The sequence below is a fragment of the Carcharodon carcharias genome, chromosome 32 (genome assembly GCF_017639515.1).
Source record: "Carcharodon carcharias isolate sCarCar2 chromosome 32, sCarCar2.pri, whole genome shotgun sequence".
Lineage (NCBI taxonomy): Eukaryota > Metazoa > Chordata > Chondrichthyes > Lamniformes > Lamnidae > Carcharodon > Carcharodon carcharias.
In genome coordinates, this window is record NC_054498.1 from 9,378,058 (window position 1) to 9,392,307 (window position 14,250).

Sequence of the window (14,250 nt, forward strand, 5' to 3'; positions counted from 1 at the left end):
CACTACGAGACAGGATGTGATTCATAATCCCATGTACTCTGTAGACAGCACACAGCAGCAGTCCTACAGGTCAGACATGTCTACATACCCCCCAGTTACTCTTATCTGCATGTCAGCTTATCTTCAAATCAAGAGTGCACCTTATTGTTTTACCAATCCTTGTATCATCAGTCTGTTAGTGATAAATAGAAGAACGCAAAACCCTCCCTACATGCTCCATCTCTTTATGGTGTTCTCTTCCTTTAAGGTGCCTCTTAAAACTAATCTCATTGACCAAGCTTTTAGTTGCTTCTTCTTAATATCTCCTTATATGGCTTGGTGCCATACTTTGTCTGATAATGCTCCACTGAAGTGCCTTGGGGACATTTTACTACGTTAGAGTATTCTTTAGGTGCAAGTTGCTGAAATTTGGACAGCTCTTTAAAGAGCTGGCACAGGCACAATGGGCCGAATGGCCTCCTTCTGTGCTGTATCATTCTACGATTCTATCATAAGATCCTGGTTAATTGTGGCATTACGCCAGGCAATCCCTCTTGGATAAAGGACGTTGAGAGATTGCAAATGAATGAGGTGACATTTGGAATATATTTGTGTACCGTCCCTTACCCCCATCAGAAAGATGTGTTAAATGAGGCTTTTGAGCAGGAAGACGGGAACGTGATGTGACATGTTTATAGCACTCTTTCACGATTCCTTGAGAAAAAAGCAATATTTATTACTTGAAGCTGAATGCTTTGACGCTACATCCTCTGACAGTGGGCGCCTTATTAAGGCAACCTAAAGATATCTGTTTACAGCCTGAAGCTGATCAAAATCCTGTCCTGTGGTATGGGGACTCATTGTGAGGTATATATTGTTGAGGTGCATTCTCCTCCCCTCCTCTCACACCGTGGCGAAAGAATTAAAAGGGACATGTGGTTTTCTGATAGAATCTGCTTCTTCAAGGATTATGAGTAATCTGCTATTTTCCTGAATGAATGCAGCTTGAATATCACTCCATTTAATATCCAAAAGTGCTTCAAATTCACATTGTAATTGTTCTCCTTCTCGTGTGAAGCCCTCAGTGTTTTCTTGCTTTACCCAATACTTCTACAGTGAGTAAAATAATGTGACAAGCTAACCCAACATGCAAATAGATCCCTGTGTATAAAGGCCAGTGAGAATGCTGGAAATGAGTGAATGAAAAGAGATTTCTGAAAATGCATAATAGCTTAGTGGAGAGAGATAAAGAAAAAATGGATTGTGCTGGAAGGAAGAGCTAGAGTACAACAGCTGCTGGAGGCTGTTCCCCCAGGCTGGAGAACCTAGGACTAGATATCATTGTCTCAGGATAAGGTCAGCCACTTAGGACTGAGATGAGGAGAAATTTCTTCGCTCAGAGTGTTGTGGGTCTTTGGAATTCTCTGTCCCCCGAGGGCAGTGGATGCTCAGTCATTGAGTATATTCAAACTGAGGATAACATATTTTTGAATACTGAGGGAATCTAGGCATATGAGAATAGCACGGGAAAGTGGAGTTGATGTAGGAGATCAGCCATGATCTAACTGAGTGATGTAAACGGGTTTGAGGAGTCGTTTGGTACCTATTTTTAAGTTCTAATGCAGGGGCCTAGGAGGTCATGTAATACGAGGTCTTGGAAGAGGAGATTTACTAGGGATTTGGTAATTCCGTTACATGGTGAGACTGGAGAAGTTGGAATTGTTAGGACAGAGAAGGTTAAGGGGAGGTTCAATAGAATCTTACGGCACAAAAGGAGGCCATTTAGCCCTCTGTGCCTGTGCCAGCTCTTTGAAAGAGTTGTCATATGAGTCTCACTCCCCTGCTCTTTCCCCATAGCCCTGCGAGCGTTTCCCCTTCTTAAAAAGAATCAACAATTCCATTAGTTACAACATAATGACATTCACAGTCTTGAATGGTTCCGCCATAGGCAAGCTTATTAACCATATATATGTATTAAAAAGTAATCAATATTTACATCCATTTTGAGGAATTTTCACTTGCAGTTAACAGTTCTAGTGGTTGGGAAGAAAGTGTATGTTAGTGGGTTGGCAGGGGGGGTGTGCCGTGTACAAGTTCAGAGGCTGAATTTGCCATAACTCACATCCTTCATTTGTTTGAAATTTTGTTTTGAAAGTTACTATTGAATCTACTTCCACTGCCCTTTCAGGCAGCACATCCCAGATAATGCATAACGTAGTCCCTCATTCCTGGTTCAATTCTACTAAGTCTCCTCCACACCATCCCCAAGGCCTTGACATCCTTCCTAAAGTGTGGGGACCAGAATTGGACGCACTGCTCTAACATTACCCAAAGGTTTGGGAGGGGGAGGGGAAATCAATGCTTGCACAACAAGGAATGAATTCGCATGGGTGTAAAATAAAGCATCTGAAAGCTTTACGAGGTTTATGTGTGTGGGTAATTATCACTTGGGGACCAGCAATGGTGTGTAATAAGAACAGTCAGTGTGTGTACACTGTGGCTGATTAACACAGGGACAGGCTGCTAACAGGGACTGTATCTAAACAAAGCTTCAAAGGGGAAGAGAGGGAGAAATATATAACAACCATCTTTTCATTAATTTTTGATCTACTGATAGCTTTGAAGAGGCAGGGAAGCGAGAGGTCAAAACAGGTTACAGGGGAAATGAAACATCACAAGCCTCCTGATGGTGAATGAGGAGGACCCAAGAGAGGTTGCTTTTTAGCGATACCAAAGGGGGTATCTATTGAGAGTCCATCTGGACATATTACTCACAGTTCTTCACCTGATGGCAGTCCGACCCATAGTGCCATTACTGCCATCACATGGTGGGCAAAGAGGCATGTCCCGAATCCACCCCAGCCAGAAAGATGAATTGAACCCCGTGTTGTTGGCACCAATCTGATCTACACCAGCCATTTAGCCAACTAAGCCAAGAGTTGCTGTGGCCACATGCACTTTTATATGCATGTTGTAGCCTGGGGCTATGAATAGTGATGGTAGAGGCTCCAATTCCCTTCCCATCACATGGCTGACCAGGAATCTCTCCCACGCTTACCATCTGCCATTGGCGTGTGTTGGAAAGAGAGGCAGGTTGATAATCAACCTGATTGGCTGCGTTATGAACACACCTTCCTTGGTCATCAGGTCTTGGAGTGGGACTTGAACCCACAGCTTCTGGCTCAGAGGCAGGGATGCTACAAACTGTGCCACAAGACCTTCATTAGACACGTTACTGGCTCATGAAAACTTGAAATAAGCAGGATGCTTATTTGTTTTGCATTTATTCTTTCATGGGATGTGGAAATTGCTGGTGTTATGGACATGAGGGGGGTTAATTTAAACAGCTCTGATTTCTCCTCTCATTGCCCATCCCTAAACAGAAAGGTTTTTGATTTGTTTCCCCCTTTAAAAGAGGCAGTGTATTTCTCAACCCCTTGGTTTTGGTGTAATCCAATTTCTATGAATAACCCCACAGTAAACTCATGATAGGATGAACTTGGAGGGTTAGCTTATTTGCACATGCTCAAACGTGGGAGGAGGGTAGCAACATTGTCTCCTTTTCACTCGTACAGTAAAAGAGGAATAGAGAAAAGGAAGATCTACAAGACAAAGACCAAAGAGAAAAGAATTATTGTTTCATGTGAGTCCAGAATCCAGAATCAAAGTCCAATGGTGTATTCCTTCATAGAGGTTGACAGGCTGGAAATTGATGCTGGATAATTCACTTTTCCAGTAGAGTTGACTTCCATGATGAGATAGGCATGCAGAGATGAATCAGTCTTGAACTGGTACAGGAGGTCTATTAGAAACAGTGTAGAGGCAGGGGCAGGGCAGATCCCCTTTTCTATGCTGCTGCTAGAAAGATGGAAGAAAACGGCAGAATTGCAGCTCCACAAGGCAAAATTACCGGCTCCCCCAGCTAGGGGGCCATGTCACATGATTTCCACCTCTCCACTTTGGCTTTGATAAAGGGTGTGTATCTTTTTGTCTGGGTCCCTGAGATTGTTAATGTTCCAACCATTATGTCTTAAAAGGAGGTTGCAGAGTCCTTTGTTTGAGCAGATGAATCATCACCAGTTGGCCAGGTCTGGCTTATGAAATGTAAATGTCCTCTGTATAGTTCCCTTTGAATTTGGTTTCTGCAGCACACAGGGGATCCTTAGGGTCACTTCTGAGATATCGAGGTGCAAATTTCTTCGATATGAGGAGGCAGTGGTGTTGCCACTGGACTAGCAATCTAGAGACCCAGGGTAATGCTCTGAGGACCCGGGTTCAAATCCCACCATGTCATGTGGTGAAATTTGAATTCAATAAAAAATCTGGGATTAAAAGTCTAATGATGACCATGAAACCATTGCAGATTGTTATAAAAACCCATCTGGTTTACTAATGTTCTTCAGGGAAGGAAATCTGCCATCCTTACCTGGTCTGACCTACATGTGACCCCACAGCAATGTGGTTTACCTTTAAATGGCCAAGCAAACTACTCAATTATATCAAACCGCTACAAAGCCTAAAAGGAATGAAACCAGATGGACCACTCGACATCAAAGTCAATGGCAAACTCAGCCCTGTCGACCCTGCAAAGTCCTTCTCACTAACACCTGGGGGCTTCTGCCAAAATTGGGAGAGCTGCCTCACAGGCTAGTCAAACAACAGCCTGACATAATCATGCCCATGGAATCATACCTTACAGACAATGTCCCAGACATCACCATTCCTGGGTATGTCCTGTCCCAACAACAGGACAGACCCAGCAGAGGTGATGGCACAGTAGTATACAGTCAGGAGGGAGTTGTCCTGGGAGTCATCAACATTGACTTCGGACCCATGAAATCTCAAGGCATCAGGTCCAATATGGGCTCGGAAACCTGCTGATTACCATGTACTGCCCTCCCTCAGCTGATGAATCAGTGCTCCTTCATGTTGAACATCATTTGGAGGAAGCACTGAGGGTGGCAAAGGTGTCGAATGTACTCTGGGTGGGTGACTTCAATGTCCATCACCATCTGTGGCTTGGTAGCACCACTACTGACCGAGCTGGTTGAGCTCTAAAGGACATAGCTGCTAGACTGGGTCTGCGGCAGGTGGTGAGGGAACCAACAAGAGGGAAAGACATACTTGACCTCAGTCTCACCAACCTGCCTGCTGCAGATTTATCTGTCCATGACAGTATTGGTAGGAGTGACCACCGTACAGTTCTTGTGCAGACGAAATCCCACCTTCACAATGAGGATACGCTCCAATGCATTGAGTGGCACTACCACTGTGCTAAATGGTATAGCAACTCAAGACTAGGCACCCATGAAGCACTGTCGGCCATCAGCAGCAGCAGGATTGTACTCAATCACAATCTGTAACCTCGTGCCCCAGCATATCCCCCACTCTACCATTATCACCAAGACAGGGGATCAATCCTGGTTTGATGAGAAGTGCAAGAGGGTATACCAGGAGCAGCACCAGACATACCTAAAAATGAGGTGTCAGCCTGGTGAAGCTCCAACACAGGCCAACATGCTTGCCGAAAAGTATAAGCAGCAAGCGATAGCCAAAGCTAAGCGATTCCACAACCAACGGATCGGATCTAAGCTCTGCAGTCCTGCCACATCCTGTTGTGAATGGTGAAGGACAATTAAACAACTCACTGGAGGAGGAGGCTCCACAAATATCCCCATCCTCAATGTTGGAGGAGCCCAACAGATCAGTGCAAAAGATAAGGCTGAAGCATTTGCAACAATCTTCAGCCAGAAGCGGCAATAACCTGTTCACTGATGCTCAGTTTGGTTCTGCCAGGATCACTCAGCTCACAACCTCATTACAGCCTCGGTTCAAACGTGGACAAAAGAGCTGAACTCCTGAGGTGAGATGAGAGTGACTGCCCTTGACACCAAGGCAGCATTTGACCGAGTGTGGCATCAAGGAGCAATACTGGAGTCAATGGGAATCGGGGAAAACTCTCTACTGGTTTGGAGTCATATCTAGCACAAAGGAAGATGGCTGTTGGAGGTCAACCATCTCAGTTCCAGGACATCACTGCAGGAGTTCCTCAGGGTAGTGTCCTGGGCCCAACCATCTTCAACTGCTTCATCAATGACCTTCCTTCCGTCATAAGGTCAGAAGTGAGGATGTTCACTGATGATGGCACAATGTTCAGCACCAATCGCGACTCCTCAGATACTGAAGCAGTCCATGTCAAAATTCAGCAAGACCTGGACAATATCCAGGCTTGGGCTGACAAGTGGCAAGCAAATTCACACCACACAAGTGTCAGGCAATAATCATCTCCAACAAGAGAGAATCTAACCATCAACCCTTGACATTCAATGGCATTACCATCACTTAATCCCTCACTATCAACACCCTGGGGGTTACTATCGATCAGAAACTGAACTGGACCTGCCATATAAATGCTGTGGCTACAAGAGCAGGTCAGAGGCTGGGAATCCTGTGATGAGTAACTCACCTCCTGACTCCCCAAAGCCTGTCCACAGGGCACAAGTCAGGAGTGTGATGGAATACTCCCCACTTGCCTGGATGAATGCAGCTCCCACAACACTCAAGCTTGACACCATCCAGGAAAAAGCAGCCTGCTTGATTGGCACCACATCCACAAACATTCACTCCCTCCACCACCGATACACAGTGGCAGCAGTGTGTACCGTCTACAAGATGAACTGCGGAAACTCACCAAGGCTCCTTAGACAGCACCTTCCAAACCCATGACCATTACCATCTAGAAGGACAAGGGCAGCAGATGCATGGGAACACCACCACCTGGAAGTTCCCTTCCAAGTCACTCACCATCCTGACTTGGAAACATATCGCCGTTCCTTCACTGTCGCTGGGTCAAAATCCTGGAGCTCCCTCCCTAACAGCACTGTGGGTGTACCTACACCACATTGACTGCAGCGGTTCAAGAAGGCAGCTCACCACCACCTTCTCAAGGGCAACTAGGGATGGGCAATAAATGCTGGCCCAGCCAGCGAAGCCCACATCCTGTGAATGAATAAAATGAAAGCCCCTTCAGAATCTTGTATGTTTCAATGAGATCACCTCTCAATCATCTAAGCTCCAGAGAATATGAGCCCAATTTACTCAGGGATGGGCAATAAATACTGATGATGCTCACATCCTGTTAATGAATTTTTAAAAATATCCTGTCTGTTCAGGGTCACAGACAGATATAGTTTCAGCCATTTCAAATGGTCATCGCCCAGTTGTTAAAATTTTTAGAAATTAACCATGAGGTATATGTATATACATATATATATATATTATAAAAATATAGAGTGTGAGGCCCGACACGGGTAATGCCAGCATTTGTTGCCGATCCCTAATTGTCCTTTTAGGGCAGTTAAGAGTCAATCACCTTGTTGTGCTTCTTGAGTCACATGTAGGCCAGACCGGGTAAGGATGGCAGATTTCCTTCCCTAAAGGGGCATTATTGATGTCTGTCGATTTCTGTGTGCCACCTGAAGTTATCTTGTACATTATTTTAATGGAACCCCACTCCCTATGCTATCAGTGACTGTGTATCAGCAACACATAAGAGCACTAGAGAAACTCCATCAGCAATGCTTCCACTGTATCCTCTGGATTCAATGGGTGGACCACCAGAGCAAATGCTATTGTCCTCCGTTAAGCAGGTGCACAAGAATTCAGGCAAGACTCCTGAAAAATCGACTTCGATGGCTGACCACCGTGTCCAAAAACCGTCTCCCCTGCCTAGACCTGAAGCCTCAGCTCTCAAATGGCCAACATTCCTGGGGAGGTCAAGGAAAACACTACAAAGACTCTCTGAAGCTCTCCCTGAAGCGCGGCAGCATTGATATTCGTGACTGGGAGGAGCTTGCTCCCAATCATTCAAAATGGCATCAACTTGTCCATTAAGCTGCATCACGCTTAGAGTCACAATGTCTGAATGATGAGGCAGAGAAGGAAACAAATGGCGGCAAATCCTACACTCCAGATCCCTGCGGATCCCACTACCTCATGGGACGTCCTACCCCATGTGATCAAAGATCTGCAGGTTGAGGACTTGGCTGTTCAGTCACATGGAGCCATGGCAGAAGCTCATGACCCTGAGTAGGCACCATCCTTGAATTGAGGGATAGCCGACAATGACGACTCCTTGGAATTTCCCCCCAACATTCTCGGCCTCTTCACCTTTTTCTCTTCCTTTAAGCCCAGCATCTTGACCAAGCTCTTGGTCATTCCTCCAACCATCGCCTTCATTGGCTGAGGGTCATACCTATCGACCCCCCCAACTGCCTGCACCCTCTACCTCTGTGAAGTCCCTCAGGATGTTTTTTTATTTACATTTAAGGTGCAACATAAATGCAAATTATTGTTCATTGCAATATTTAAGCCAGATGGATTTTGATAAACGTGTCCACACAGCAGCAAAGTCCTGACAGCAGCAACAGCCTGGAGTAACAGGTTGTTCACATCAGAACTGAGGGGCTACCGTGCAGGTATATTACTTTAACATGCCAATGACTCAAGTACCTTTGACTGTACAACCACAAGTTGATGAATGTCATCTGCCAGCCTACTGGAGAACCCAACACCAGGGTGCAGAGATCTACCAGCAAGGCAGAACATGTACATCCCAAAGGTGGATCTAAGGAGCAATACTCCTTTAAACTAAGGAAGAAACTAGGTTCAAAGCAAAAGGTAATAGCTTCATATCTCATATCACATTGGACAATTTCTCGACTATAAAGTAGTTTAAAATAATTAAAAAGAGGGGGGTAAATCTACAAATGAATGAAAGTTGGGGAAATGCTTGTTAAACTCCCTAATTTCTGAACAAAAACAGAATTACCTGGAAAAACTCAGCAGGTCTGGCAGCATCGGCGGAGAAGAAAAGAGTTGACGTTTCGAGTCCTCATGACCCTTCAACAGAACTGAGTGAATATTAAGAGAGGGGTGAAATATAAGCTGGTTTAAGGTGGGGGTGGGGCGGGGGGTGGTGGTGGTGGTGGGGGTGGGGGGAGAGAAGTTGGGGGGGCTATGTGGTTGTAGGGACAAACAAGCAGTGATAGGAGCAGATAATCAAAAGATGTCACAGACAAAAGAACAAAGAGGTGTTGAAGGTGGTGATATTATATAAACGAATGTGAATGGAATGAATGTGATCCCTAATTCCTGGCTTGGTAATGAGATTTCATTTCCACTGATCGCAGAGAAACACAGTAATTTGTCCATAACAAAAACTGCAATATTGGGGCTGAATGTGAGTGGTTTCTTGTGAGTAACTTGTCCCTTTGATATTGACAATGGTTGACATGTTCAGCGCCAATCCTGAATAACCAGAATTCTTTTTGTTAGCTCTCAGCTGGTCACCCAGGTCTTTGTAAGGTTAGGGAAATATTATAAAAGGCTGACATGTATTCTGCAACACAGTGCAGAAACAAAGTGCCAAACTGCCTGGGACCTTAGCTTTGGAGGTCCCTCCCTAAACCTCTCTGCCTCACTCTCCTCCTTTCAGATGCATCGCTTAAAACCTACTCCTTTGACCATGATTTTATCCATCTCTCCTAAAATCTCCTTATGAGGCTCGGTATCAGATTGCTTGGTTAACTCCCCTGTGCAACGCCTTGAGACGATTTTACTACGTGGGTGCTATTTAAATGCAGGTGGTTGTTGGTGAAAGAGAGCTGATTTTGGTGAAGCTCTGAGGTGAACCGAGTGCCTGTTGGCTCAATGAGGAAGCAGAAGGTACATCCCAGGAGCTCTTGTCATGCCTTGGCCAGACTTGTATTGGGCACTGAGGACACCCTCGCTGCTCGGTGAGCCGTTAAAGAGCGATATATCCTTTTAAAAAATCATGCTGGGAAGACAAACCAAAATAAAATATCTTGCCGTGGAACCTGCATTACCTGGCTGTCCTGATGGTCTGCCAGAACTTCCAATAGGACCGGGCCTCCCTGGTGGACAATTGCCTCTACTCAAAGAAGAGCAGGAGAGTTTTCCTTTCTGTCTTGGGCTGGAATTTTATCCCTCAATCAACGCCACGGTATCTGCTCATTATCAGATTGCTGCTTTGAGGGAACTTGCTGTGTGCAAATTGGCTGCCGAGTTTCTTACGTCAGAGACTACGCTTCCAATAAGTGTTTCATTGCCTCGGAAAAGCTTTAGGATGGCCTGAGGCCGTGCAAGGCGCTATATAAATGCAAGTCTTTCTTTCTATTTGGCTGATCCCAGCACGGGCTAGTCATGGAAGCATTTGGTTTTCATCACCTACGCCGGCAGCATGAGTTGAACTCTTCATCCTTGCCGTTATGGGTTGCGCGCTCCTAAGACGTAAATGAGACCTTCCCTGGGATCTGGACGGGGTCTCGGATGGACCGAAAATTCCACCAGATGGCACGGGAATTTGCACCCGTTACCGAATATTGGGCCTTTATCAGGCCAAGTCAGTGGGCGTACACGGGTCCAATGTAATACTCAGAAGGGTCAGGCAGCCCGAACCTGACTGTTGACGTGCACTAGGGAAGACAGGGATGACCGACGTGGTTTCCAACACTATCAGCATCCTCAATGGGCACGGTCAGGGGGCGCACAAGTCAGGTAGCTCCTGCCTGCTGCCCGCCAAAGCCTCTCGGACTGCGGCAGAGTTCAACACCTCACCCGACAGTTTGTGTCCCTCTTCAGGAGAATGAAGAATCTGGAAGAGAGAAGCGGAGCGTTTAATGAGGTTGTGTGAGTGGAATTGATTCTGCCTGCTTGGCGGAGTCTGCTCATTTCCCCATCTTGCCTCAAGGGCCTGTGGTAATGATAAACCTTCAGAGCGATCCTGGTCACATGGCTCTTAAGAGCACAGGAAGAAGCCACCTAATCACATGCTGTTCCCTGGGAGAAGCACTGCATTCAGCCAGTGAGATTAACCGTAAGAGTCTCAAGAGGACCAGGGATTTGGTGGGGGGGGGGGGGGGGGTGCGCGGGGAAGAGGAAGGGGGAAAGGGGAAGGGGTGGGGTGATGACCCACGTCACTGTGGCCTTTGTCATTACTGCAGTTGATCAGGGCTTCCAGCCTCCAGAGGATGAATAAGATGTTTGTCGATATAATTGGCCCTGATGGAGAAAATCATGTGATCAATCCCAGACTTTGTTGCAAAGCTATTGAGAAGTCAGACAATTGTAAATAAATTTCAGTAGAAAGTAGAGTTTTCTTTCCTGTTCCCTTCCCAAACCCTCGGTATTTATTCCAGGAGGGTAATTGACGGGGGAGGGAGCACAAGCTGCAATACCCCAAATATTAACAATTTTGGCAGTCCCCAGTGCCACCTCTGTTAGCGTGAGTGTTAAACAGGCCTGAAGAGTGGCCAAGTGTTTCAGACCAGAGCTATACTGCTACTGGCAGCAAGAGATGGGTGAGGGGATAGTACAGCCCTGGAGACAGATCGGAGGCCTGACTTTGTAACATCGTTGTGTAGGAGAAGCTAGAAGTTTGTTTCACTGTCTTTTTCAGTGTTAAGTTGGGCAGAAGGATGTCTGTGCTGATTACATCACGACACTAGGATCACTAAGAATGAAAGTAGAGTTCATCCCCCACACCCCCTCTCCCACAACTGTCTCCTGGCAACAATGTCCACACACAACAGGGCCCCCAATGTGGGCTTCAGAATTCCAGAAAAATTGAAGGCTGCAGAGTGACTGCTTAATCATGATCCATGCACCCATTGTCGCTGGGTCAAAATCCTGGAACTTCCTCCCTAACAGCACTGTGGGTATACCTACACCACAGGGACTGCAGCGGTTCAAGGAGGCAGCTCACCACCACCTTCTCAAGGGGCAATTAGGGATGGGCAATAAATGCTGGACTAGCCAGTGAAGCTCACATCCCATGAATGGATAAGAAAACATTATAGTCAACAACTTACCAGCATGCTTAGAGAAGAAAACAGCTATAAGAAGGAATGGTGGAGGCAAATAGCAAAGATGCCTTTAAGGGGAAGCTAGCTAAACACATGGGAGAAAGGGACAGAAGGATATGGGATTAGATGAAGAATGGTGAGTGGAGGTTCATATGAAGCATAATCACCAGCATGGTCCAGTTGGGCTGAGTGGCCTGTTTCTGTGGTGTATGTTCTGTGCAGTTTCAACCTCCAAATTCCCTGTTTTCATGGTGATCCTGTGCAGCATTAGCATTGACGGATGCTACTCCAATGCTCTTTCCCTAGAGCCCTGCAAATATTCCCCTTTTATTCCCTTTTAAATGTTATCATTGAATTTACTTCCACCAGGCAGTGCATTCAAGAACGCAACAACTCTCTGTGTAACAAAAAATACTCCTAATCTCCCCGCTAGCTCTTTTGCCAATTATCTTAAATCTGTGTCCTCTGGAAACATTTCTTCTTGATTTTGAATGCCTCTATTAAATCTCCCCCTTGACCTTCATTGCTGTAAGGAGGACAGCCCCAGATTCACTCTTTATTCTTTCATGGGATGTGGGCATCACTGGCAAGGCCAGCATTTGTTGCCCATCCCAATTACCCTTAAACTGAGAGGCTTGCTAGACCATTGCAGAGGTCAGTTAAGAGTCAACCATGTTGCTGTGGATCTGGAGTTATGTAAGGGCCAGACTGGGTAAGGATGGCAGATTTCTTTCCCTAAATTAGTGACCATATGGGTTTTTATGGCAATCGACAATATTTGCCATGGTCACCTTTACATTCCAGATTTTATTAATTGAATTTAAATTCCACCAGCTGCCGTGGTGGGATTTGAAACATTCAAGGCTATGGGCCAAGTGCTGGTAAATGGGATTAGGTAGGTAGGTCAGGGATTTCTCACGTGTCGGGCAGACTCGATGGGCCGAAGGGCCTCTTCTGCACTGTGTGATTCTATGATTCTATGAACCCGTGTCCCCAGGGCATTAGCCAGAGCCGCTGGATTCTAGTCCAGTGACATGATCACTAATGCCACCCTCTCCTCCTAACTCTGAGCTAAGTCTTCATGCTGATGGTATAAATTCTAATGCAACTTTGTTTCTCTTCCCTAGTAAGAGTGGATCAGATGGAGAGAAACAGCAAAGAGCTCAGGGTGTTACCCACGCCACCATCCAACCGACTCACTCACCATCCTGGGAGGAAAAGGTAACAGTGGAGATAGATGAGGTGAATGCCAAGGATGAAGGTGAGATTCCCAGCCCCCACATTGATTTATTGCCTATTGCCTTCTCATCTGATAAACCCGAATCCTCGGAATCCTTTGTTTTAAACCCTTCCTTACTCCGGCTGATGATGCTTCAGGTCCCCTGAGAGTCCAGCATCTTCTCTGTCCTGGAAACTATCTGCAAACCTTTGACAGTCTGGCACCATTAGGCCTCGGGTGCGCAAAAGAGCTTTGAACGTTTCCTGTGTGATTTTGTGTCATGAAAATGTGCTCCAACCTCCCACCCTGTTCCCCAGCAGGTCCCATCCCATTGTCCTCAGCTGCGGCTTATCCCTGTGACTGGATGTCCTGGGATGTTTTTCAGTGGGCTCTGGGCAGAGAGCTGAGAGGAATTGAGCTCACTGCAAAATCAGGTTTGATGCAATTGGAAAAAGCCGGAAACAGGATCACGCGGGTGGACTTAACCTGCTGAAATCATACAACAAATCCCAGTAAGCTGTTAACTAGTTTGCGATTAGATCTGCTTACAGGTCTAATTAACACATGCTATGAAATCAGGAGATTATTATTTTATATAACACTAAATAGAGAAACTCTTAGGGCGAAGTTGTCCCAGATTTCCACTGTCCGGTAGGGGATGGGATCCCACCGACTGCAATGGCGGCTTTTCATGCTGTATCGTCCCACACCCACCACATTATTTATGCATTCCCGGGAAACACGCCGTTTCCATGGTGGGCGGGCTCTGATTTGCCAGCCACACCGTCCCCTCGCCGCTTCATCACGCCTGGCACCACATTTAAAGTGCAGCCGCGCTCGGTGCTTCCAGCCCAGGGCGGCAGCAAACAAGACATGGACCCGAAAGGCAAGAAGACTGCAGCCCTCGAGCACCATTTGGACACTGTGGAGGCCCCACTGTGATGTCCTCTACCCCCACTCTGGCCGCAGGAGGGCAGCAACATCACCACTCCAGCTTGGTAGGCGATGGCAGAGGTGATCAGTGCCAATATTGCACAGAAGAGGTTGGCCATTCACTGTAGATAGAGGATGAATGATCACATCTGTGCAGCCAGGGTAAGGCAGCCATCTCATCACTCTAAACTCGCACACTCAAACCCATCACACACTCACTGGCATCTCACTCAC

At 46.3% G+C, this 14,250-nt stretch overlaps 1 protein-coding gene and 1 non-coding gene across 2 annotated transcripts in view; one reads left to right on the plus strand and one right to left on the minus strand.

The window, feature by feature from the left end:
• ccdc33 (coiled-coil domain containing 33) overlaps positions 1 to 14,250 on the plus strand; it is a 312,770-nt gene that overhangs the window by 98,439 nt on the left and 200,081 nt on the right. The window contains exon 5 of the mRNA XM_041178215.1: positions 12,992 to 13,125. Within this exon, the coding sequence (XP_041034149.1) occupies positions 12,992 to 13,125 (134 nt within the window). The remainder of the gene's footprint in view (positions 1 to 12,991; positions 13,126 to 14,250) is intronic.
• LOC121272165 lies at positions 8,370 to 8,620 on the minus strand. The gene has a single exon (XR_005941857.1). It is a non-coding gene; the product is annotated as a small nucleolar RNA SNORA53 (small nucleolar RNA).